This window comes from Protomyctophum parallelum (assembly GCF_964188405.1).
Source record: "Protomyctophum parallelum genome assembly, chromosome: 14".
NCBI lineage: Eukaryota > Metazoa > Chordata > Actinopteri > Myctophiformes > Myctophidae > Protomyctophum > Protomyctophum parallelum.
Window position 1 is genome coordinate 36,343,728 of NC_139709.1, and position 22,840 is coordinate 36,366,567.

General features: G+C 44.5%; 2 protein-coding genes across 4 annotated transcripts in view; one reads left to right on the forward strand and one right to left on the reverse strand.

Annotated features, from left to right (window-relative positions):
• The window catches only part of LOC310871284 (tripartite motif-containing protein 16-like), a gene marked incomplete at both ends in the record, with an annotated part of 503,649 nt that overhangs the window by 447,456 nt on the left and 33,353 nt on the right, over positions 1 to 22,840 (forward strand). The gene's annotated exons all lie outside the window — the stretch shown is intronic.
• efr3a (EFR3 homolog A) overlaps positions 1 to 22,840 on the reverse strand; it is a 91,701-nt gene that overhangs the window by 38,450 nt on the left and 30,411 nt on the right. For 2 of the 3 annotated variants that reach the window (XM_083782340.1, XM_083782339.1), the window contains 4 exons: positions 8,544 to 8,620; positions 7,257 to 7,384; positions 5,577 to 5,727; positions 3,523 to 3,644 (listed from right to left, as the gene is read on the reverse strand). In XM_083782340.1, coding sequence (XP_083638466.1) covers positions 3,523 to 3,644; positions 5,577 to 5,727; positions 7,257 to 7,384; positions 8,544 to 8,620 — 478 coding nt within the window. Of the gene's footprint in view, positions 1 to 3,522; positions 3,645 to 5,576; positions 5,728 to 7,256; positions 7,385 to 8,543; positions 8,621 to 19,705; positions 20,060 to 20,500; positions 20,719 to 22,840 lie in introns of those variants that run through there. The other variant, XM_083782338.1, reaches the window with a different exon arrangement.

Below are 22,840 nucleotides of genomic sequence, written 5' to 3' on the forward strand. Positions count from 1 at the left end.
TGAGTAAACTAAAGACCTGGAGGCGTGATCAATGCCATTTGGCTATTCTGAGTGGCCAAAGAGCATTGATCACGCCTCCAGGTCTTTAGTTTACTCAAGTTAGGGAATAAGACCTGGTACTTAAGACACGCAAAATACAGCCCCATATGTCCTAAACCGTTACTGTTCAAATTCAGCAAAAGTAGCAGATCGACGACAAGCTCAACATGTGGCGCTTTGCCGAGCGTTTCGTGCCACATTTCGAGCTTGCATATCTGCTACTTGTAATGCTTTTGTGTTACGCTGTAGTATGATGGCCCCCGTAAAATCTCAATCACCCACCCACCCGTTTCCCCTCACTGTATATGTTTCTTTTCCCTTTTTACCTCCTATGATGATTTATTTTTGACTATATAGTTGTAACTGTCAAATAATAGTGGAGAAAGAAACGAAAATATTGCCTCTGAGAAGTGTCAAGGAATGGTAAAAAACAAATACCTTGAACTCATGTTACTTGAGTAAATGTGCTTTATAACTGTGCAGCTTTCCCCCAGCGGGACAGAGAGGACCCATCAGGCAATCTCATCTACAAACCATGAAATGACTCAGACGTCATTTCATCTCCTCGTCTTGAGCTGCCGGCGTGACGCGGTGTTCCCCACACGGAACAAACCGTTCCTCATTGAATGCTAATATGGTTTGCTGAGAATAAAGCTGTTCACAGATTGTCTGGGGCAGGAGAATGAAAACGGCTGCAAGTGGAGTTTATTTATAGGGACATGTTTTAAGTGGATCGTGTGGACTGGATAACATACTGGGGTCAGTCAGATTATTAATTTATTTGAGTCAATTAGTTCAGTTATTCTCAATCTTTTGTATTATTTTGATTTATTTGTTTATATCTTATGGTCCCCCAGGTTTGATATACATTTGGCCAGTGGTTCTCAAGGTCCCCCAAATTGTACTCCCATCTGATTTATTTGTTCTAGGGTCCCCCATAAAAGACATGAATTGTTAAAATGTTTCAAAATAGTACATTGTTTTTATTATTATTTTTAAAATAGCAGATATTAACAATTTACTCAACTCACGATACGAATCACAATACTAGGTTCACAATATGTCCCCAGTAGACAGGATGTATGTGTCCCCAGTAGACAGGCTGTCTGTCCCCCCAGTAGACAGGCTGTCTGTGTCCCCAGTAGACAGGCTGTCTGTGTCCCCCCCAGTAGACAGGCTGTCTGTGTGTCCCCCAGTAGACAGACGGTCTGTGTCCCCCCAGTAGACAGGCTGTCTGTGTCCCCAGTAGACAGACTGTCTGTGTCCCCCCCAGTAGACAGACTGTCTGTGTCCCCCCCAGTAGACAGACTGTCTGTGTCCCCCCCAGTAGACAGGCTGTCTGTGTGTCCCCCAGTAGACAGACGGTCTGTGTCCCCCCAGTAGACAGGCTGTCTGTGTCCCCAGTAGACAGGCTGTCTGTGTCCCCCCCAGTAGACAGGCTGTCTGTGTGTCCCCCAGTAGACAGACGGTCTGTGTCCCCCCAGTAGACAGGCTGTCTGTGTCCCCAGTAGACAGACTGTCTGTGTCCCCCCCAGTAGACAGGCTGTCTGTGTCGCCAGTAGACAGGATGTCTGTGTCCCCCCAGTAGACAGACGGTCTGTGTCCCCCCCAGTAGACAGGCTGTCTGTGTCCCCCCAGTAGACAGACGGTCTGTGTCCCCCCCAGTAGACAGACGGTCTGTGTGTCCCCCAGTAGACAGACGGTCTGTGTCCCCAGTAGACAGGCTGTCTGTGTCCCCCCCAGTAGACAGGCTGTCTGTGTCCCCCCCAGTAGACAGGCTGTCTGTGTCCCCAGTAGACAGGCTGTCTGTGTGTCCCCAGTAGACAGACGGTCTGTGTCCCCCCCAGTAGACAGACGGTCTGTGTCCCCCCCAGTAGACAGACTGTCTGTGTCCCCCCCAGTAGACAGACTGTCTGTGTCCCCCCAGTAGACAGGCTGTCTGTGTCCCCAGTAGACAGGCTGTCTGTGTCCCCCCAGTAGACAGGCTGTCTGTGTGTCCTCAGTAGACAGGCTGTCTGTGTCCCCCCCAGTAGACAGGCTGTCTGTGTCCCCCCCAGTAGACAGGCTGTCTGTGTCCCCCCCCAGTAGACAGGCTGTCTGTGTCCCCCCCAGTAGACAGGCTGTCTGTGTCCCCCCCAGTAGACAGGCTGTCTGTGTCCCCCCCAAGTAGACAGGCTGTCTGTGTCCCCCCCCCAGTAGACAGGATGTCTGTGTCCCCCCCAGTAGACAGGCTGTCTGTGTCCCCCCAGTAGACAGACTGTCTGTGTCCCCAGTAGACAGGATGTCTGTGTCCCCCCCAGTAGACAGACGGTCTGTGTCCCCCCCAGTAGACAGACGGTCTGTGTCCCCAGTAGACAGACGGTCTGTGTCCCCAGTAGACAGACGGTCTGTGTCCCCCCCAGTAGACAGGCTGTCTGTGTCCCCCCAGTAGACAGACGGTCTGTGTGTCCTCAGTAGACAGGCTGTCTGTGCCCCCCCCAGTAGACAGGCTGTCTGTGTCCCCCCCAGTAGACAGGCTGTCTGTGTCCCCCCCCAGTAGACAGACTGTCTGTGTCCCCCCCAGTAGACAGGCTGTCTGTGTCCCCCCCCAGTAGACAGGATGTCTGTGTGTCCCCCAGTAGACAGGCTGTCTGTGTCCCCCCAGTAGACAGACTGTCTGTGTCCCCAGTAGACAGGATGTCTGTGTCCCCCCCAGTAGACAGGATGTCTGTGTCCCCCCAGTAGACAGACGGTCTGTGTGTCCCCCAGTAGACAGACGGTCTGTGTCCCCCCCAGTAGACAGGATGTCTGTGTCCCCCCAGTAGACAGACGGTCTGTGTCCCCAGTAGACAGACGGTCTGTGTCCCCCCCCCAGTAGACAGACGGTCTGTGTCCCCAGTAGACAGGCTGTCTGTGTCCCCCCCAGTAGACAGACTGTCTGTGTCCCCCCAGTAGACAGGCTGTCTGTGTCCCCAGTAGACAGGCTGTCTGTGTGTCCTCAGTAGACAGGCTGTCTGTGTCCCCCCCAGTAGACAGACGGTCTGTGTCCCCCCCAGTAGACAGGCTGTCTGTGTCCCCAGTAGTCGGACTGTGTCCCCAGTAGACAGGTTGTCTGTGTCCCCCCCAGTAGACAGGCTGTCTGTGTCCCCCCCAGTAGACAGGCTGTCTGTGTCCCCAGTAGTCGGACTGTGTCCCCAGTAGACAGACTGTCTGTGTCCCCCCCAGTAGACAGGCTGTCTGTGTCCCCCCCAGTAGACAGGCTGTCTGTGTCCCCAGTAGTCGGACTGTGTCCCCAGTAGACAGACTGTCTGTGTCCCCCCCAGTAGACAGGCTGTCTGTGTCCCCCCCAGTAGACAGGCTGTCTGTGTCCCCAGTAGACGGACTGTGTCCCCCCCAGTAGACAGACTGTCTGTGTCCCCCCCAGTAGACAGGCTGTCTGTGTCCCCCCCAGTAGACAGGCTGTCTGTGTCCCCAGTAGACGGACTGTGTCCTCAGTAGACTCACCTGGTTCGAGTTTCGGGGTCGTCGTGTGTGGAGTGACACATGGCACTGAACTGGGACACAAAGAAGTCGTAGCGTCGATGGTAAGAGGGCGTGTCCTCCTCGATGTTGGCAAACTTCACGAACTGGAGACGGGAAGGACAAACAGACAGACAGACAGTAAGACAGACAGACAGGCAGTAAGACAGACAGACAGACAGGACACACAAGGGTTAACACAAAACTCCAGGAGAGACAGACAGCAGGAAAGCTGAGAGGGATACAGTGTAGGAGAGACAGACAGCATTGACAAATTGAATACACAGGACCACAATGGAAACAAGCGCTCAGTGCTTTCTGTGTTATCCTTTTAGCATTATTATATAACTGTACCCCTGTACATTTTGCAAACTGTTAATAAAGTATTCAATCAATAAAAAAATGAAGCTGAGAGTGGGTAGATCTTGTTGAGCTGGTCATTTTGAAAGTAGTCAAAAAAGTGTGTGTACCCCTGGTGCAGGAGAGACAGACAGTAGGAAAGCTGAGAGACAGACAGTGTAGGAGAGAACCAGTTGGAAAGCTGAGATGGAGACATGTGGTCATTAACCTGTAACCTTACACTAATAGATTATAACAGCACAATGCATCAAACTGCCAAGTCCTATTCCTCCATTCTCATTTCCGTTTGTGTCCAACGCTCTCTGCGAGGGGAAATCCCATTGTCCACTGTAATTGATTCGTCGACAGCGCGGCGAGATTGATTCACCGCAATTTCACCTGAATGTCACGGATGTAAGACATTAAACGTAAAAGGATAGCACAAAAAAAAAGTCCTGGGAGTTGTTTCCATTGTGTAATCCTATGTATTATACTGCCCTACAAAGACAAAGTGCAATATGAACGGGAAACAAAGAAAAAAGGCCAATAATGGGTTCAAAAGTGTTTCAAGTAGTCAGCCAAATGAGATATCGGCAAATAACTGATATTACACTAATTGCTAAAATGTTCTTGAGGTAATTGTTTATCCCCCAAACTCACGAAGGCTAATTTGACCTTTGGGATGCACAAATAAGTCGGTGTGTCCAAAAGCTTAGTTACTGCACTTTGGCTTTGGCACGCACATAATTATACCTCGTTTCCCCACTTAGTGCACAACAGCTGCTGTTGTGCACTAACTAATGTTGTGTAATGGGAGCTATAATAAAGCATCATCATCCACAATTTACCCCCATCTCTCCATCAGTCTCTCTCTCTCTGTCTCTCTCTCTGACAAATCTTGCAGGTATCGCAAGGTAGTAATGGAACATTATACCTCCCGGTTATAAATGGAAGGTGGGGCTTTTCAGAGTAAAATCTGCCCATCTGCTTGGCATCTAGCACCTTTATTCTGAAATATTTCCCAGCTAAAGTAGTGTGGTAACGTGGTGTGTAAAATATATAGCATAAAATCTGTTTAACCACTATGACACTGCACTGTACATCAGCTCTTGAAAACCTCAATGTGTTGAAATGCTGGGATTTATATATATATATATATATATATATATATATATATATATATATATAATAGATACATCTGAATATGTGACTGTTATTGAAGGAGAGGCTGAAGGCCATTGTTAATAAGGGAAACAAGGAACAGCCCAGCAGACAAAATAAATGCAAATCCTGCAAAGCATGATGGGACAAATAGCTTAATAGTAGGACAGCAGAGCACTATCTCTGAATGCGAGACATTCAAATGGTGATTCATTTGCTTAAAGGTGTTAACTTGACGTCAGTTTTATAAGCTATAGTTTCAAAACTATTCACTCAATATAATGAACCAATATCTCAGTCTTTTGATATGGCTTTCTGCTTCCATATCGAATGAAAAGAAGAAATTACTTGCTGTTAATCAAAGACGTTCACATATATTTGAAACACTTTGACAACTAAAATCATGTATGGGGGTAACGAACACAATATCGTGTCAGATTGTGGTCCGTGCATGGCCAAATACACATGAATAAAAATAAAATACAAAAATGTTTGAGAAACACTGGCCTCTCTGGACTACATTGTGAGCCGTGTCTTACCGAGTTGGTGCCCAGGACCTGCAGGTCAGGCTCTCTGGACTCCAGCAGCTTGGCCACCATGTGCAGAAAGCTCTCCACGAAGGGCTTGATGCTCTGAGAGTGACACGCCATTAAGAGCTGGTCCAGGGCCTCCATGGCGATCACCACATACCTGGCACACGCAGGCACACACACACACACACACACACACACACACACACACACACACACACACACACACACACACACACACACACACACACACACACACACACACACACACACACACACACACACACACACACACACACACACACACACACACACACACACACACACACTGTAACGCCTATTTTTTATTTAATCTGACGTTCTGTCTCTCATTGTCTGGCCGCCAGCTGTAGTGATGTGACGTGCGTGAGTGTGGGGGAGTAAAGTTTACTATTAGGAAACAATTCAGGTTGGTGTTGGTATTAGACCTACAGTATGCCTGATTTACTTGGTTGTGACTTGGTGTCATGCACCGGAAATAGCGTATCCGCGGCGCATTTTCAACTATAGAAATACAAACGTGTGTGGGTGTGTGTGTGCACATGTGACTGTGCGCGCACCCAATTAAATGGCGTTTGGGTATCGTAATGTGTGTATTGATTCAGTGCTGCCACTCTGTCTGTTGTGAGCGTGTCCAGCGCTGCGCGGCAGCTTCTATTCTCCCCCCCATTCAATTTAATTACTGTGCTTTCCAGGAGACACATTAAGTGCGAGCGGACTCCTTAAGTGCTTTTGATGAGCTCAAAAACAGACCGGCGTTGCATTTAATAACACGGCCACATTCTCCCTGCATACGCCCATAAAACCCCACCGTGGAATGTGTATACACACGTGTGTGTGTATACACACACACACACACACACACACACACACACACACACACACACACACACACACACACACACACACACACACACACACACACACACACACACACACACACACACACACACACACGTGTGTGGCACATTGCTTTGTGACGCCTTTAATTCAGTGACTGCAGGGGTGGACATGGACAATAAATGTTGGACAGAAATCCTCTCTCCATCCACTAGCATTCCAAATATACATACATACATACATACATACTGTATATACATACATACATACATACATACATACATACGTAGTTCAGTTGCCTCACAAATGTGTGTTTTAAACGAAGGCAAAATGAACAACACCAGCTCACAAAGTACCATAAGGCTCACAACGTATCGCAACTAATTGTGAGCTTGTAGACCAGGTCTAAAATAAATGACTGAATGAATTAATGAATTGATTAATGAATGAATAATATATTGAAATAATGTGGAAAGAATTTGTAATAGGCCTGCTTTTTGAAGCATTTTTTAACAACACAAATCTTGTGTTTCCTTCCCAGGGTCCGCGGCCAAATTCATAATGGAATCGGTGTTCCTTCCTTGACATGATTGAGTGCCACCGATGAAAATGTCACGGCCAGAGAGGTGACGACAGACTGCCCTGTATCGGCGTCACACCACTTTCTGCTCAGTGTGTGTGTGCCTGTGTGTGTGTGTGTGTGTGTGTGTGTGTGTGTGTTTATGTGTATGCATGCGCGCCGGTCGGTGTGTGTGTGTGTCGTGTGCGTGTGTGTCACTGTGTGTGTGCGTGCATGCGTGCCGGTCTCACCCGTAGCGGTGTCGGACTACATCCCTGCTCAGCCTCTCTGCCAGGTAGGCTCCGATGCGGTCCAGTTTCTCCGGAGCCGACACCGCATAGAACGTCAGCTTCTCCATGTCCGACTTACTGAGGCCATCCTGAGGAGACGAGACAGGATCTACTATTAACCCATTTATTATAAGACCTGGAACGCATCTGTGTCAACTCAGCTTTTAACCATTACTTTAAACTTTAGCTATTGAAAAATGGCAGATCTACAAACTCATAGCGCGGCACTGAGTGCCGCTCTACGAGTTTGTACATGTACATCTGGTATTTTTTTGAAAAATCGCGAACATGCATTTCAAGTCATTGATATATTCTTTCCAAGTGAACAGGGAGGACCCTGGAGCCAAATATTTTGAGGTCGGTGGCCAAATACATAATAATTCTAGATTAAACTAAATGTTTGAGCACCACTGATATAGAAACATAAGCTTTCGATAGGATAGGATTTAAGAAGATGCAGACGCGCGCGCACGCACGCACACACACACACACACACACACACGCACACACACACACACACACACACACACACACACACACACACACACACACACACACACACACACACACACACACACAAAGCATATTTTAATTAACAAGGTGACAGGGGCTCACACAGGCTATAACATGCCACCGGTCGGTGTCACTTTTAATAATTAGAACCTTTGTGTCGCGTCAACGCCATTATTTATAGTTCTTTATGTGCTGATGATGATTACCATTTTAATGGTGGGGTGAGGTTCTGGGATAACGTGATTAAAATGTGTGCGTTGTTAATTGAAAGGTGGTAATGAGGTACTGGGGCAAGTAACCAACACGATTAAAATGTTAGGTTGTGGTATAAAGGTGGTATAATAAAGCAACCACCCTGCAGGTACATTGACTTGCAGTCAACACCACCACAACAGTGTTAAAGGTTTCATGACATTCATTTTAATTTATTTTTAATTTGAGGTTTTATGACCTCAATTACACCACAACCTGAACTTTGGCGGGCCGTGATGGTTTCACAATGCCTGATTTACACTTAATTCCGTACCTGAAAATAGCCGATGTACAAGCTTGTAGATCAGCTATTTTTGGTTCGCGACAAACACTCAGTCAAACATAGAATGTTTTTTTTGTGTTATCCTTTTAGTGAATACAGTAGATCTACACAAGCTCACAACGCAAAGATGGGTCCCCCACTGTTTGGGAAATAGAGCTACAGATACACTGGCAGGATAAATGGAGGATGTGGTCACTCACTTTGGGGTCCTCAGGGAAGATGTTGTCCACCAGACGCTTGTACCTCGGCCTGAGGGGTCCACAGCAGCCACACACACCTGCAAACACACACGCAAATCAACATTACTGGTGGCCGACAATAAAATCTGAGGCTGGGGAAAAGAAAACCTTAATTTATTTGGACCCTGGTCTTGGAATGCCCTACAGACCAGACTCAAACTGGCTTGTGTGATTCCCTTAGTGAGCTATAAAGGGATTGCCATGGGCACACTTCCCAAACATTGCTCCTTGACGTATAGCAAATGTTGGTTCTCTTGCTTTTTAGTCTATTAGCACATTTCGTTGCTTCGTTTTTATATATTAACCTTTATTGGTTTGGTTATTAGATGTTCCTGTTCTCCCTCTGAGCTTCTTTGGTAGTGGGTACTGTATTTATGAGCGTTGCATGTTTGACCCGTTATTGTCTTGTATTCATTGTTACTGGCAGAGCTGTGTTACTTATTTTTCCTCTTCTCTTGGCCAGTTCACACTTGTAAAAGAGACTTCAGTCTCAGTGTGGTTTTTACTGGTTAAATAAAAAATAAATACAATTAATACACACCTGAAAAAATACTCTCTCTCTCTCTCTCTAGTCAGATGCTTTCCCAGTTTGAATGGGTTAAATGAGAAAGCATTTGGTCTTGGGCTAGAGGTGACGCATCATACATGACGACAATGCGAGGTCATTAACCTATCAATCCATATCCATTAGTACTATGAAATGCCATTAGTATGAAACGCCGTTTTCAGCAGGAAAGTCAGGAGACATCACAGGGACGTCAGCGGGGAGGTCACCCCTGTGCGTATGGTGTTTTACCAATCCACTTCAGACTGGACATGTGTCATTGCTGAGGACCCAATATCGTCATGTACTGCCGAGTGTGACGTCAGATTGAGAGGTTATCCAGAAAAGTATCTGTGCATCTAATATAATTACTATACTTTTCAGGACCAAAAGTCCCCACAAGAATAGTGTATAAAAATCACACCCGTGTGAAGTGAGGGGCTCAATGGGTTAAACCCCAGTGTCCGTATTGTGGGGAAAGCTCTCAGATTGACAAGCTCATACTGCCCATCTGCCATTTTAAGCTTTCTCCCAAATAACATAAAAATGGACTCTCATCAAATAAATATTTGATGAATTTTCTTTTCCTTTCCAATGTCTCCCACTTTGTCAACCTGTGAGTTTGTATTGGCTGGTTAGTCTGCTGTTCTCACCAGCAGATGGTGCTGTTTGACTGCTGGTCATTCCAACAGGCATGAGTCACCAGAGCAGTGAGAGGTTAATGCACTCAGTTGTATTACATGTTAGGATGATATTGAATGTTGTTGTTATTCTTCATGTCATGTCTATGAATTAATTGCATAGGGCCTGAATGGAAACAAGACCGCAAGGACTTTTTTTGGTGCTACCCCTTTTGGACCAATGTTTGACTACTTGCTGTTTTTGAGGGGCACTAGCCAGCTTTGAGGGTGTGTGTAAACACAAACCTTGTCCTAACACAAGCATTAAATGCAAATAATGAATGGCCAGTTTTACGTCATTGTCCCAAGACAAATATGAAATGCCATTGACAATGAATGGCCAGCTTTGAAACACAAACATTGCGTAAACACAAAAGTTGAAGACGAAGGTGAGGACGCAAATTCGAATTGGCTGGAATGAGATGATGTATTATGATGTATAATGATAAGAGTGCCCCTTCACTTCACACAGGTGTGATTTGTGTGCGTGTAAACTTGATCCTAACACAAACATAAAATGCCATTGATAATGAATGGCCACTTTTTGAGTATTTGTTCACAAACAATATTTTCCTAATTACCCAATTGTAAGCCTATATTGTCAAGTCAAGTCAAATTTTGTGATTTACAAGTAGGGGTTTCTTCAGATGTAGTGTTTTATAGTATTGAATGCTGAAACAACAGCGACACACTCGTAGTAGGTTGTGCTCCAAGAGCTCCGGCTATGGTGTTTTGTTTCGACCGGATCAATACAACAGGCATAGCCGAACAGGGCAAGCCGAGCACAGGAGTAGAAAATAGGACATTACACGTACAAGTACAATAACACAAGAAGTCTCTCTCTCTCTCTCTCTCTCTAGTCAGTACATGAAAAAAGTGAGTGACTTGACATTTGAGATGTGCTACAGACAGTAGTTTTTTCATATTGTGGAATATTATTTTACCGGATTCTTTCATTTTTACACACCATTATAATGTTCTTATTTTCATCAAAAGACCCAATTAGTGAACGTCAAGTCAAGAACGTCAAGCTTTTCTTCAGAATAACGCATGGCACTGATTTACTACGACACTATGGCACATTAGGAGTCCACTATAGTACTAGTGGTTCTCCAATAACCCAGTAACTGAGTGACCAAATGGACCCGCACAGGTCCATTTGGTTCCATTTGTACACTCTGAAGTTACAAAATAATGCTGCTTCCAATGGCCTGTATCTCCAAATCGGCGCAATGAATGTCATTTCTGGTGAAAACAAGGTTTTGTAACAGTCGACAGCAGGCGCTGTGATACTCGCAGTCGGGTTTCTTCTGTACCGTGCGAGAGAACAACAACCGGTCCAGACAGCATATTGTCAATAACACAAGAAGTCTCTCTCTCTCTCTCTCTCTCTCTCTAGTCAGTACATGAATGAACATGATTAGGTTTAAGTATTAAGGCTAGATGTGGCGCTAACATTTCCTCCAGCCCTGCAGTCTGAAAGGTGCTCATTATGGAGCCAGTAATTACCAACCTCGTTACAACACAGTAATGAACCTGCCTCGTTACACCAGTGCATTAACGAGACCCTAAGAAGATTAAATTGATTCTCTACTAATGTCTCACTTTGACTACAAAGGGTATAGTTCCTTCCATAACATGAAACTTTCCATGACCCGTGAAGTGTTTTCAATGATAAATTGAGTTTGAAGTTACAATGGGTTTATATAGGAAAGGAGTGTGTCTAATTAAATGAATATCTGAGCAATTTAAAAACTGACCCCAAACATGTTTGAAAGTTAAGTATTCCTTTAAACCCTACCTGCCTAAACCCTAACCCTAAACCCCAACCCCCAACCCTACTGTATCTTCTTCTAGGGTGTATGTAACTGTCCCAGAACGAGAGACAGTGGTTTCAGGTATAAACTTCAATTATATTAAATATGGTTTTGGTTGTGCAACATTTATGATCATACTTGGATAAAAAGGTTGATTTCATTATGAATAAATAGAATTAAAAATGGCAATACAATATTTTAAAAGGAAGGAAGGAAAAAAATGCACCCTTTGGAAGGGAGTCACATGATCAGAGTGTCACGTCACTCACGTGATGTCACCTGTCAGTAAGGGTCAGAGGTTGAACTGAGTTCCTGGAGAGAAGTTGTATTTTGGGAACGTCAGAGAGAGACGATTAGAATCTGCACATGGTTCAAAGGCGCACACGGTACATATTCTTTATTATGTGTTCCTTTTGATTGTGTTGTGTATTGCTGTAAATGTGGAACTGCAGACTTTGTTGATAAGTTGGACTGTGTGGACTCTCACTAACTAGTTTGAGCACCACTGAAACTCTGCTTCCTTGTGTATGGATGGACTCAAAACCTGAACCTTTGTTTCCGTTATAGTTTTCACTGTGTCTTGGTGACTGGAGGAGTTGAAAGTCGCATGACAAATAAAACCAATATCAGACATCTGATGCGTGGACATTCTTCAACCTGTACAGCTACAGTGTCCATGGCTCAAAACCTTGTCAGGTGGGGGCCCGCAGCCAAATACATATCAATCTGGGGGTCCTTTACTTGAAAAAGTAAGGACCCCCAATTTTGGAACCACTGCTCTACAGGCTCATGCAAGGTGAGGACCTGTCCCATTCAGTGGCGTAGGGAGGTCATGGTGGGCCCCGGTGCGAGAATATTTTGTAGGCCCCCCACCACCGCCATAAACAAGTGTGCGTGCGCGCGCCCATGCACACACACACACACACACACACACACACACACACACACACACACACACACTAGGTATAGACTAACATTACAGGTGAGGTGACCGGCCACACAATTAAATTATTCAATTACATTCAAAGGGCCTTTATTGGCATGAGAACATATGGTACAGCATTGAGTAAACTCGTCCACTCACAGTTAACAGTCTTTGTATTGAGTTTGTGCTTGAAATGTACTGTAATTCTGCAAAAATATTTCAATCACTCATTAAAACCAGCCTTTCAGCACCACATGCAGACAGCACCAGCTTCCAAGCTCAGTGTCCATATATTCATCAATAAACAACCTGCCCTGACTTGGGCACAAAAACAAAACTACCACAGCCTGATGTCTCCAAACTATCAAACATAAATAAATAAAAACACAGCTCATTTCCTCATTATATGCAGTGTTGGGCATCGTTACTTTCTAAAGTAACGTCGTTAGGTTACTGGATTACTGCCCATAAAAATAATCCCTTGCCGTTACAGATTACCTTCTGAGAAAAGTAACAAGTTAGATTATTTTCCGTTATTTTCCGTTACCAGACAATTAAAACCCATTTTTTTTTAAACGAGAATGATACACACCATGAACTGACCATAGACAATATATCCCCTTTACAGCTCTCTCTTTATTAACGAATATAAGTCGCCACAATCGCCAGCCTATACACGTAGGACTGGACAGAAAGAGCTAGTGCAGAGATAGTACAGACATTCAGACAATACCATAAGGCTGTTGCGCTGCGCTCTGATGCCCTCTCCACACCGCGCACCGTTGCGCATGAACAACAACAACAACTCCACGTGTACCCACGACGACCCACGTATGAATTAGATAGTTTATAAGAAATGGCACGGCGGCCATCCTTGCAGGCAGTGAGTAACATAATGAGAATCCTGTAGGCTGTGTAACCTGTTCATTTTGGGGGGCATCAACAACAGCCTGTTGATGATGAATGATACTATGAAACTTAACAATTAATTTACTAGTACTCACCTAATGACGCCGCCACGGAGGATATACCATGTTTAACGTAATTCCAAAGTGTTTAGCCTACATTGTTTAAGTCATAGACGCATGCGGTTTTGGCTAAAAGCATGTTGTTTGTATTATTCCACTACCACCCCGGTCCGGCACTACCACTGTCATGGTAGCTACCCTACAACCGAAACAACTTCCTCTTCCTCTTCAAAATAAAAGCTACTTGTATCAATACTTTTATTTCTTAAGTGAACTACAGGATGTAGTAGACGCAGGATGTATATTACATGGTATAGTGGGCTTGGAAGGATACATCACACAGAAGTTTAACCCCTTACCGACCGGCCACAGCCCACAGCTATTTCATTCACAAAACAGCGGCCCGTCAGCTGTTTCTTTTCTTTTTTCCCCTTCCCCTCATGGGCCCCTAGGGGGCGCTGGGCCCCAGTGCACTGCACTGGCTGCACCCCCTTATGCTACGCCAGTGGTCCCATTGGAGGACATGGCTGTAGATTAGAACATCATTCCATGATATATGCACTCCTAGACGGCTGTCACAACCTCCATGACTCATCCATTCATCTACGCCATGCGCGCTGGCTCCGTTTCCCCCTGACATGGAGACACATCCCTGGGTCACGTTTCAAGGCCTCCGGGCCGCTCACTCCTGGACGGACGGAGGGCCGTGTCATTACGCCAACCTCATCTCACCTTTGGTGTTGTTTCTTAATGGAGGCAGCAGCACACACACAATGCATACATATTTGATATCTTTTTATAGTGGACGTTTTGCTGGAGTTAGTTAGTTTCATTTGTTGTCCACGTGTGGAAATGTATCTTCGGTCTCAACAGTAAAAAAAAAAAACAGTTACAACAACACTTAACACAATTATTTTCTCATGGCAAAAAAGTGCAGGACAACAGTGGCAAATACATTTGAAAAATAACAAATCTAGCGAGACATGGTATCATTTAGTGCCTTAATGGCATTTGGTATGAAGGATTTTTTTTAAATGTTACGGTTAGCTTTTGGTACTTGTACCGTCTACCAGAGGGAAGTAGTTCGAACTCCCTGCAGAGTGGATGAGAGGGGTCGTTTGCTTTCTTGACAGCTTTTTTACGAAGTACCTCCTTGTAGATACAGCCTAGGTGTTTCTGTCTCTTCCCAATGATTTTTGAGGCTAGGTTTACTATTCGCTGCAGCTTGCTTCTTCCTTTTACATTTAGATTGCCATACCACATTGCCATGTTAAAAGTCAAGATTCAAACAGTTTTTATAGACCGTTTCCATAATATGCTTGCTCACTCTAAAAGCTTGCGTAGTAGGTGGAGTTTTAAAAATCTGGTCAGTATTTTCACTGAAAATATATACAAGCTCACAATGCAACACGACACAAATGTGAGCTTGCATAGATTGGCTATTTTTATATCCATTTTGGATTCCAACTCGTAGTGACTGGCCGGAGAGACTAAACTAACTGTTATACTCAATTCAGCATTTAAATGGGGATTGGGGTCTGATCACACGGGCCAGTTTAGAATGAATACCAGGCATTCCTCCGAGGTGGAAAGCCTGGTGCCGCAAAGTTAGTCTGGTGGTAATTGGCTGGAGCACACTTATACACAGCCTGGTCACACATGGTCGAGCCTGGTCACGCCTGGTCACACTCAGATTGACCTCCGGTCTTTATCGTTGGTTTTCTTGTACCCAAAAATGGGCCCAAAATGGGTGGCCGGTTAGGCAGAGTTTTGGTTCTGTACAACCACTTCCTTTTAAAACCGGATGTGAACAAATCCACTTTTGGGTTGTACCATTAAACTCCATATATATTGAAACTAACGGGAATAGAATGTTTGATGAAAGTGGAGCCTGTAGCATGCTGCAGGGAACTGGAGTTATGGAGTTTAAACCCCAGCAAATAGGAATACAGAGGGTGTGGAGCAATGGTGCGCCTGTGTCGCTGGTGTGGCTATTCTGATGGCAGACCCCTGGCCAGTGTTGGTGCCAAGTTTGGGAACATAGCAAGGCAAAGGCACCCTTGCCTCACAGGTTTGCATGTTACGTTTGTGACTGCTACCCGTTGTTCGGTTGTCCTGACATAATGAATGGCCAAATGAAACAAGTGTGGGTCAGCTGATCTTACGAGCAGCCAATAGAAACAAGTGTGGGTCAGCTGACCTTACGAGCACCCAGTAGAAACAAGTGTGGGTCGGTGTGGGTCAATAGCACAGATGTAGCGAGTATAATGATCAGTCTGACTGCTTCAACCGTTATTAAAATTCACTGTGAGCTGACTGACACATAATTGCATGCTAATTGCTCGTTAAGAATAACTCGTTAAGATGAACAGATGAGTAGCAGGAGAGACTGTATAAAAAAAAAAATCTATTATCTGAAGGTCACGCTTCAGCATGCTTGTTTAGATCACACACACACACAGTGTAAAGGCAAAAAGGGATACACACAAGCATGTGTACACACACACACACACACACACACACACACACACACACACACACACACACATGTTGACCTTATCAAAAGAGCATAAAAGCACTGAACCGAATAATTAATTGAAATTGATCGCAATGGCACCACAATACCATAACACAACCTAACAAAAACAAGATGAATGTAACGTAACACAACCTAACTAACAAACAAACACCACAATGCATACTGTACAGCTGATGACCCGGGAACAATTGCGAACTATGTTACACAACAGTAACACAGTGTAGCTTCACTAAATGACACGACTGTGAGGTCAACAAGAACTCCGTTTAGATTCTAGAGACTCGCTGCAAACCCTCCAGAGGAGGGCTTTTAATTTATTTATGAGAGCCAAATAAATGAATGGGAAAAAAGTGAGTGACTTGACATTTGAGATGTGCTACAGACAGTAGCTTTTTCATATTGTGGAATATTATTTTACCGGATTCTTTCATTTTTACACACCATTATAATGTTCTTATTTTCATCAAAAGACCCAATTAGTGAACGTCAAGTCAAGAACGTCAAGCTTTTCTTCAGAATAACGCATGGCACTGATTTACTACGACACTATGGCACATTAGGAGTCCACTATAGTACTACTGGTTCTCCAATGTTTTATTTCCAATAACCCAGTAACTCTGAGTGACCAAATGGACCCGCACAGGTCCATTTGGTTCCATTTGTACACTCTGAAGTTACAAAATAATGCTGCTTCCAATGGCCTGTATCTCCAAATCGGCGCAATGAATGTCATTTCTGGTGAAAACAAGGTTTTGTAACAGTCGACAGCAGGCGCTGTGATACTCGCAGTCGGGTTTCTTCTGTACCGTGCGAGAGAACAACAACCGGTCCAGACAGCATATTGTCATCGTAACACCCAGTTAGGGATATTTGGCTCATCTAAATAATGGTTGAAAGGGCAATGTGCCATAAATAGATTCATTAATTAGTCTTAACGCATGAATTCTTCCACCACTGCCAGCATTTTTTTCCAGACGTGAACCAGAAGAAAACAAACGCTGTTTGACCCATTCTGGGCGGGAACCCCTGTTGGTGTTTCAAGCATTATGTTATACTTTAGCTATTGAAAAATAGCAGATCTACAAGCTCATAGAGCGCCACCGAGTGGCGCACTACGAGCTTGTAGGTCTGCTATTTTGTTTTATCTTTAAAATGTGGCGCAAATCATTGAATATATATTTCAGAGCGAAAAATTTAACTAAAATATTGGCTTCTGGGGGAACTACATATTTTGAGATGGGGGTCCGTGGCCCAATAGAGATACTTCTGGGGGTCTGGATTTAGGAGCCTTTTTTTAAGTAATGGCGAGTGAGTTTTCTTTCACCCGGAAAATAAATGTTGTAACGGCGATCATCAGTTCTTTAGTCCTGGGCTGTGCATAAAGCTTGTTTTGACCAAAAATGCAATCTACTTGAAAATGTGAATCCTGAACAATAACAGTTTTAGCATAAAATAAATATTAAAATGCAGGTGCACACCACACACATACACACAGATAAAATAAATACACATTCACAGAGAGAAACATAAATCAATGCTCGAGTATGAAACAACAATGCATACGCATACACACTGTATACTGTAACAATACGCACATATTCACAACACTACACACCCATACACAATCGCACACACCCACAAACAAGCAATATATCAAACATGTCAACAAGAGATGCACGCAACCCATGAACTATCATATATCACTGTGTGTGTGTGTGTGTGTGTGTGTGTGTGTGTGTGTGTGTGTGTGTGTGTGTGTGTGTGTGTGTGTGTGTGTGTGTGTGTGTGTGTGTGTGTGTGTGCGCGTGCAGAGGTTACGCAGGGACAGTGCAGATAGAATTGAACCGTTTCCATTCTCATTATTCAACTTAATGAACTGATAAGGAAGAATGATGGTACACAGACAGTGCAACACAGCACTCTATGTGTGTGTGTGTGTGTGTGTGTGTGTGTGTGTGTGTGTGTGTGTGTGTGTGGGCACGTGTGCATCTGTGCAAGTGTGCATTTGTATACACATCTACCACTATCTATTTGTGTATATCTTCGTGGCTGGGCAGTAACCTTGTATCTGCACATTTAAACTTTTTTAGTTTAACTTTATTTTTTTGTTAATTTTATTTTATTTTGCATAAAGTATTGCCCTACTTCTTCATCACGAGTATACGTTGTGCAACTAACACAAGAGTAGCAGATCTACAAGTCCACAATGTATTGAGCTTGTAGATCTGCTACCATTCACACCATTTTAAAATGTATATGCATTCAAGTGCATCATTTCCGTAAATGAATGCCCTACTTGATCATACTGCAGCGTGATAAACAATAACATATAAAAAATAGCAGATCTACAAGTTGTGGTTTTTAGCCAATATTTCTATTTAAAATTGTTAATCCTGAAAAGCCACAGTTTTGGACGTATGAGGTTACCAGAGACGACATGTACATTTATGTGAGTGAATGTATGATCGCAATGCAGATCAAGGCTGAACGCGCAGCATTTCATTCGCCGTGTGTGACACACAATTATTTATAGCAGAATTAAACCTGCGTGCACATGGAGTGCAGTAATCAACACAATAAACCGTGTTATCACAACCCTACACAACGCACCCACCCCCCCAAACACACACACACACACACACACTGTGTAACTGCATACTGTACATCAACACAACAAATGATGTTCATCACTAGTGCTTCAACATTGGGAATTGAGTCCATGCATCATTCAGGCACAGCCCCACAGCCAGCCCCCCACACACACACACACACACACACACACACACACACACACACACACACACACACACACACACACACACACACACACACAGACAGGTCCTGCTAACTTTGACTCGTACATTACCAGAGGAAAGTATTCTGATTTTGTTTTCTACTTAACCACTTAAACACTGTTGTCCCTCAGGGCTCTATAGAATACTGCATGGTGTCTTTTCTGTTATTGTGGTGAAAAGCTGCAGATAGCTGATCGACAAGCTTGTTGAGTGGTTAAGTGCAGTAATGTGTGCATGCGTGCGTGCGTGCGTGCGTGCGATGCAACCTACCCACCCCGGCACACCCTGGGTTGAAAATGTTGGCCACGGTACACATTGATTGATAAATTACATGCATGCATACACACACGCACACACACACACACAACACAAACTTAAAAAAATAGATTGATAATAAAACCCATGTGCAGACAATCAATCTCTGAAAGATCTCAGATCTCAGATCTCAGAAAGAGATTAATGCTATTTACATTCATGTGGGTATGCTGTCATTATGCCACGCACGCATGCGTTAGCGTTACCACACTACCACAAAACATGTGTGTACTATCATCAGTGTAATAATCACTTATTTGCCGATATCTCATTTGGCTGACTTGTTGAAACACTTTTAAACCCATTATGGTCCATTTTCTTTTCCTGTAGTTACTGCACTTTGGTTTTGTAGGGCAGCCTGACTGTGCTACGCTAAATCGAACAGAGCCTTCATTTGTATAATTACTAGTAAGACCTGTGAAGGAAGAGGCCCAATTTCTTCCCACGACGCCTGCTGTGCATAAAGCCAATTTGGCCCATGCGTCGCGTCCGGTCCGCTGTCTGCCAAGTGCTACACGAGTACACGCCTGCCACACCTACCGAAGCTCGCCAGGGTCTGCCGTCCACACGTACGGAAGCCCGCCAGGGCCTGCCGTCCACACCTACCGAAGCCCGGCAGGCGGTTTCTCAGGTTGCTGTTGGCTCTGCTCAGGTTGAAGGCCCCGCCTGCCTCCGTTCGAGGCACCTGCCGGTACGGCCTCAGGGCTCTCCGGATGGACACGCAGCACGACGGCATGGCTTCCATCCCCCCGAATAAGAGTCTTCGCAAGAACGTAGTCTTAAAGCGCCTGCTTCCACAGAAGGTGAACGACCATGTCCCCCAGACTGCTGTTTTCTTCCAAAGTAGGACTTCTCCTCTGCAGAGCAGCTTGGGTCGAGTCCATGAAGAGAGCACTACATTAGTGTTGTAAGTGATATTTATTTGTTAAATGAAGTAATTATCTCCATAGCCTGATAGTACTTGTTGTATAGTTTGTTCAGTAACAGGGGTCTCTCCCCGCCTCTCTAGCTCTAATGAACAGAAAACAAACTTTACAGGTTGGGATACCAATTATATCCAATCAGGAGAGAGAACTCATAGGCTAAAGGACGCCGGATAAAACAAGTGAAATTAGAAAGTGATGAAACAAAACAAAATGAGCAGACAAAAAGTGGAAGTGGAAAAACTATCAAATTTAAGCTGATGAAATGGTCCTCTGTTGGGATGAAATTGGTGTCCCACGCTGAAAATGTATTTTCTGTTTACCAGAGAGCTGGAGAGACCCCTGCCACTGAACAAACGATTTACTATCACAACATACAGCTATTGTATTAACATAATATCACTTACAGCACCTTTAAATGAGATGTCTTCTCCCTTTTCCCCCGCCGAGGTTAGTAGTAGATGTTTGAAGGGGATTGTATCCTCAACCCAACAGCTTCTTCAAGAACTTCACAACATCTGCTGTCGCCTCCACTAGTATATTGAGACTCAACAAACAAACAACAGCACAGCTCTACCTCTCAAACTACTATGCTCTCGACGACACTTCTTCTATTTGCCGTAGCTTTGACGCAGCCAGTGCCGCGCCAACGGGACACAGCCGTCCGTGTGTCTTTCTGTCTGTCTGACTGTCTGTCTATCTGTCTACACCTGGATTAGCCCCACCTGTTTGTGACAGAGAGGGAGAGAGAGCAGAGGCTCGGGTTACCGCCGGTGCCTCTCACTCTGCAAGGCAAATGAAGAGGATAAGATGATCCCTGGCGAAACCAAAGAGAAGAGGCCGCTACGGAAAAAAGGAACGCCGCGAGCGTCGACGCCACGACACAGGAGGCATGGTTTCATGTACGTCGTTGGCCTTTTCTTCTTCTCGTGGTTTAAATAGGGAGGTGGGTGGAGCGGCTCGCTTTCTAAACACACCTGAGTCATTCTACAAGTAAACAACCCCGGATTGAAAACAGCCACGGGCATGGTTTCACTGGGACACCTGTGTGTGTGTGTGTGTGTGTGTGTGTGTGTGTGTGTATTACTATTCTTCTGAGAGTACAGTAGGATTTGAGAAATAAGACATTGTGAGGACCATTTTCCTGGTCCCCACAAGAGGGTTATTTATGGTAATATTATTACCATAAAGCCTATCCTATATATACTAGGGCTTATTTAGGGCTTAGAGATAACATTTGCCCGAATAGTGGAATTCATAAAAGTGCCATCCTAAAATGAATTTGTCCTCACAAATACAGTAATACAAACATGTTATATAGGCTATAGCTACCTGTATCTCTCAAGACAGATGTCAGCACCAGCAACTAAACATGTGCTGTTGTTGTTAGTAGGAATAAACACAGAAGCACATTACAGGAAGTGGACTAAAACGGGGAGGAGCCTAACATAGTTCTGGTTTCTACACAATAAAGGTGGTGCTTGCCCCCCAGAGGTAAAAAACAAGGGGGAGAAAATAGCCTATATTTTGTTTTGCCCCCATTTCTTTACCAAATGGGTTCCTAGATTGCCTTGCCTGTATACAAACATGCAAATACAAACTGTGTGTGTGTGTGTGTGTGTGTGTGTGTGTGTGTGTGTGTGTGTGTGTGTGCGTGCGTGCGTGCGTGCGTGCGTGCGTGCGTGCGTGCGTGCGTGCATGTTAGTAAGTGGTTAGCATTGGTACATGTTTAATTACTGGCTAGACTCACTAGTAAGCCTCTATAGACTAGTCCTCATCCAGAGGACTCAACAGCACTCTCACCGCAATTAGATTAATTAAAAACACTTGTGGAGAACAGTTGCCACTTTGCATCCATCAGACCCCTGTCACCAAACCAAACGCTGCCACTTAAAGGAGCACTTCACCCATGTATCCAAACCGCATCTTGACATAATTAAAACTCTGCATCCCTCCGGAGACAGCAGACATAAATGAAGCCATCTTATGATGAGCATTAGGACCAATTATATTAAGACAAGGTTGAAATTGGGTGACATGCTCTTTTAACCATGCACATAAAACTGTGATTTTACAAAGCTGCTGCTGTGTTTGTGCTGAAGCATTTCTGGCACCATCTTTGGTTGCAATTCTGTTTATAATCATACAGCTTGTTCATGCTGGACTACAAGCTTAGTTTGTATCAGCTCACAACGCATCGTGCCGTGATCGGCTTTCTTTTGGTGAATAGGTTTGGTGTAGCGAGGCCTAAAGAGCAGACCAGGTACAGAGCCAAAAGGTCAAGTTGACTATAATTTAATAACATAATGTGTAAACAAATAAACAAAAAACACTAATTTAAACACTGATGATAGTGCCGTCTAAAAAAGATCTATGAACATGTGAAAAAGTTGAATCTGCAATATAAGTGTATACAATAAGTAGTGGGGTCCCTGCTTCATCTCTCAAGGGGTCCTTGGCCTTAAAAACATTGGAGGCCCCTGATCCAGATCACTGCTGCATTATTATCACAACATGAAGTTATAGCATGATATCGACCTAAATGTGATATATATGAACAAGGACAGGATGATTAACAAGCGCTGTCTGTCCCCCCCCCCCCCCCCCCCCCTTTAACGTATGTTTCTCTGTCACAACCTTGCGGCCATGGTTAAACGATGGGTTGTTGCTTGCTGTCGCCAATGTCCACATGCGTAGTGTCGCAGCGTTGTGTAGTGTAGTCCCGTGTTGTGGTGTTTATGGCATGTCTCTG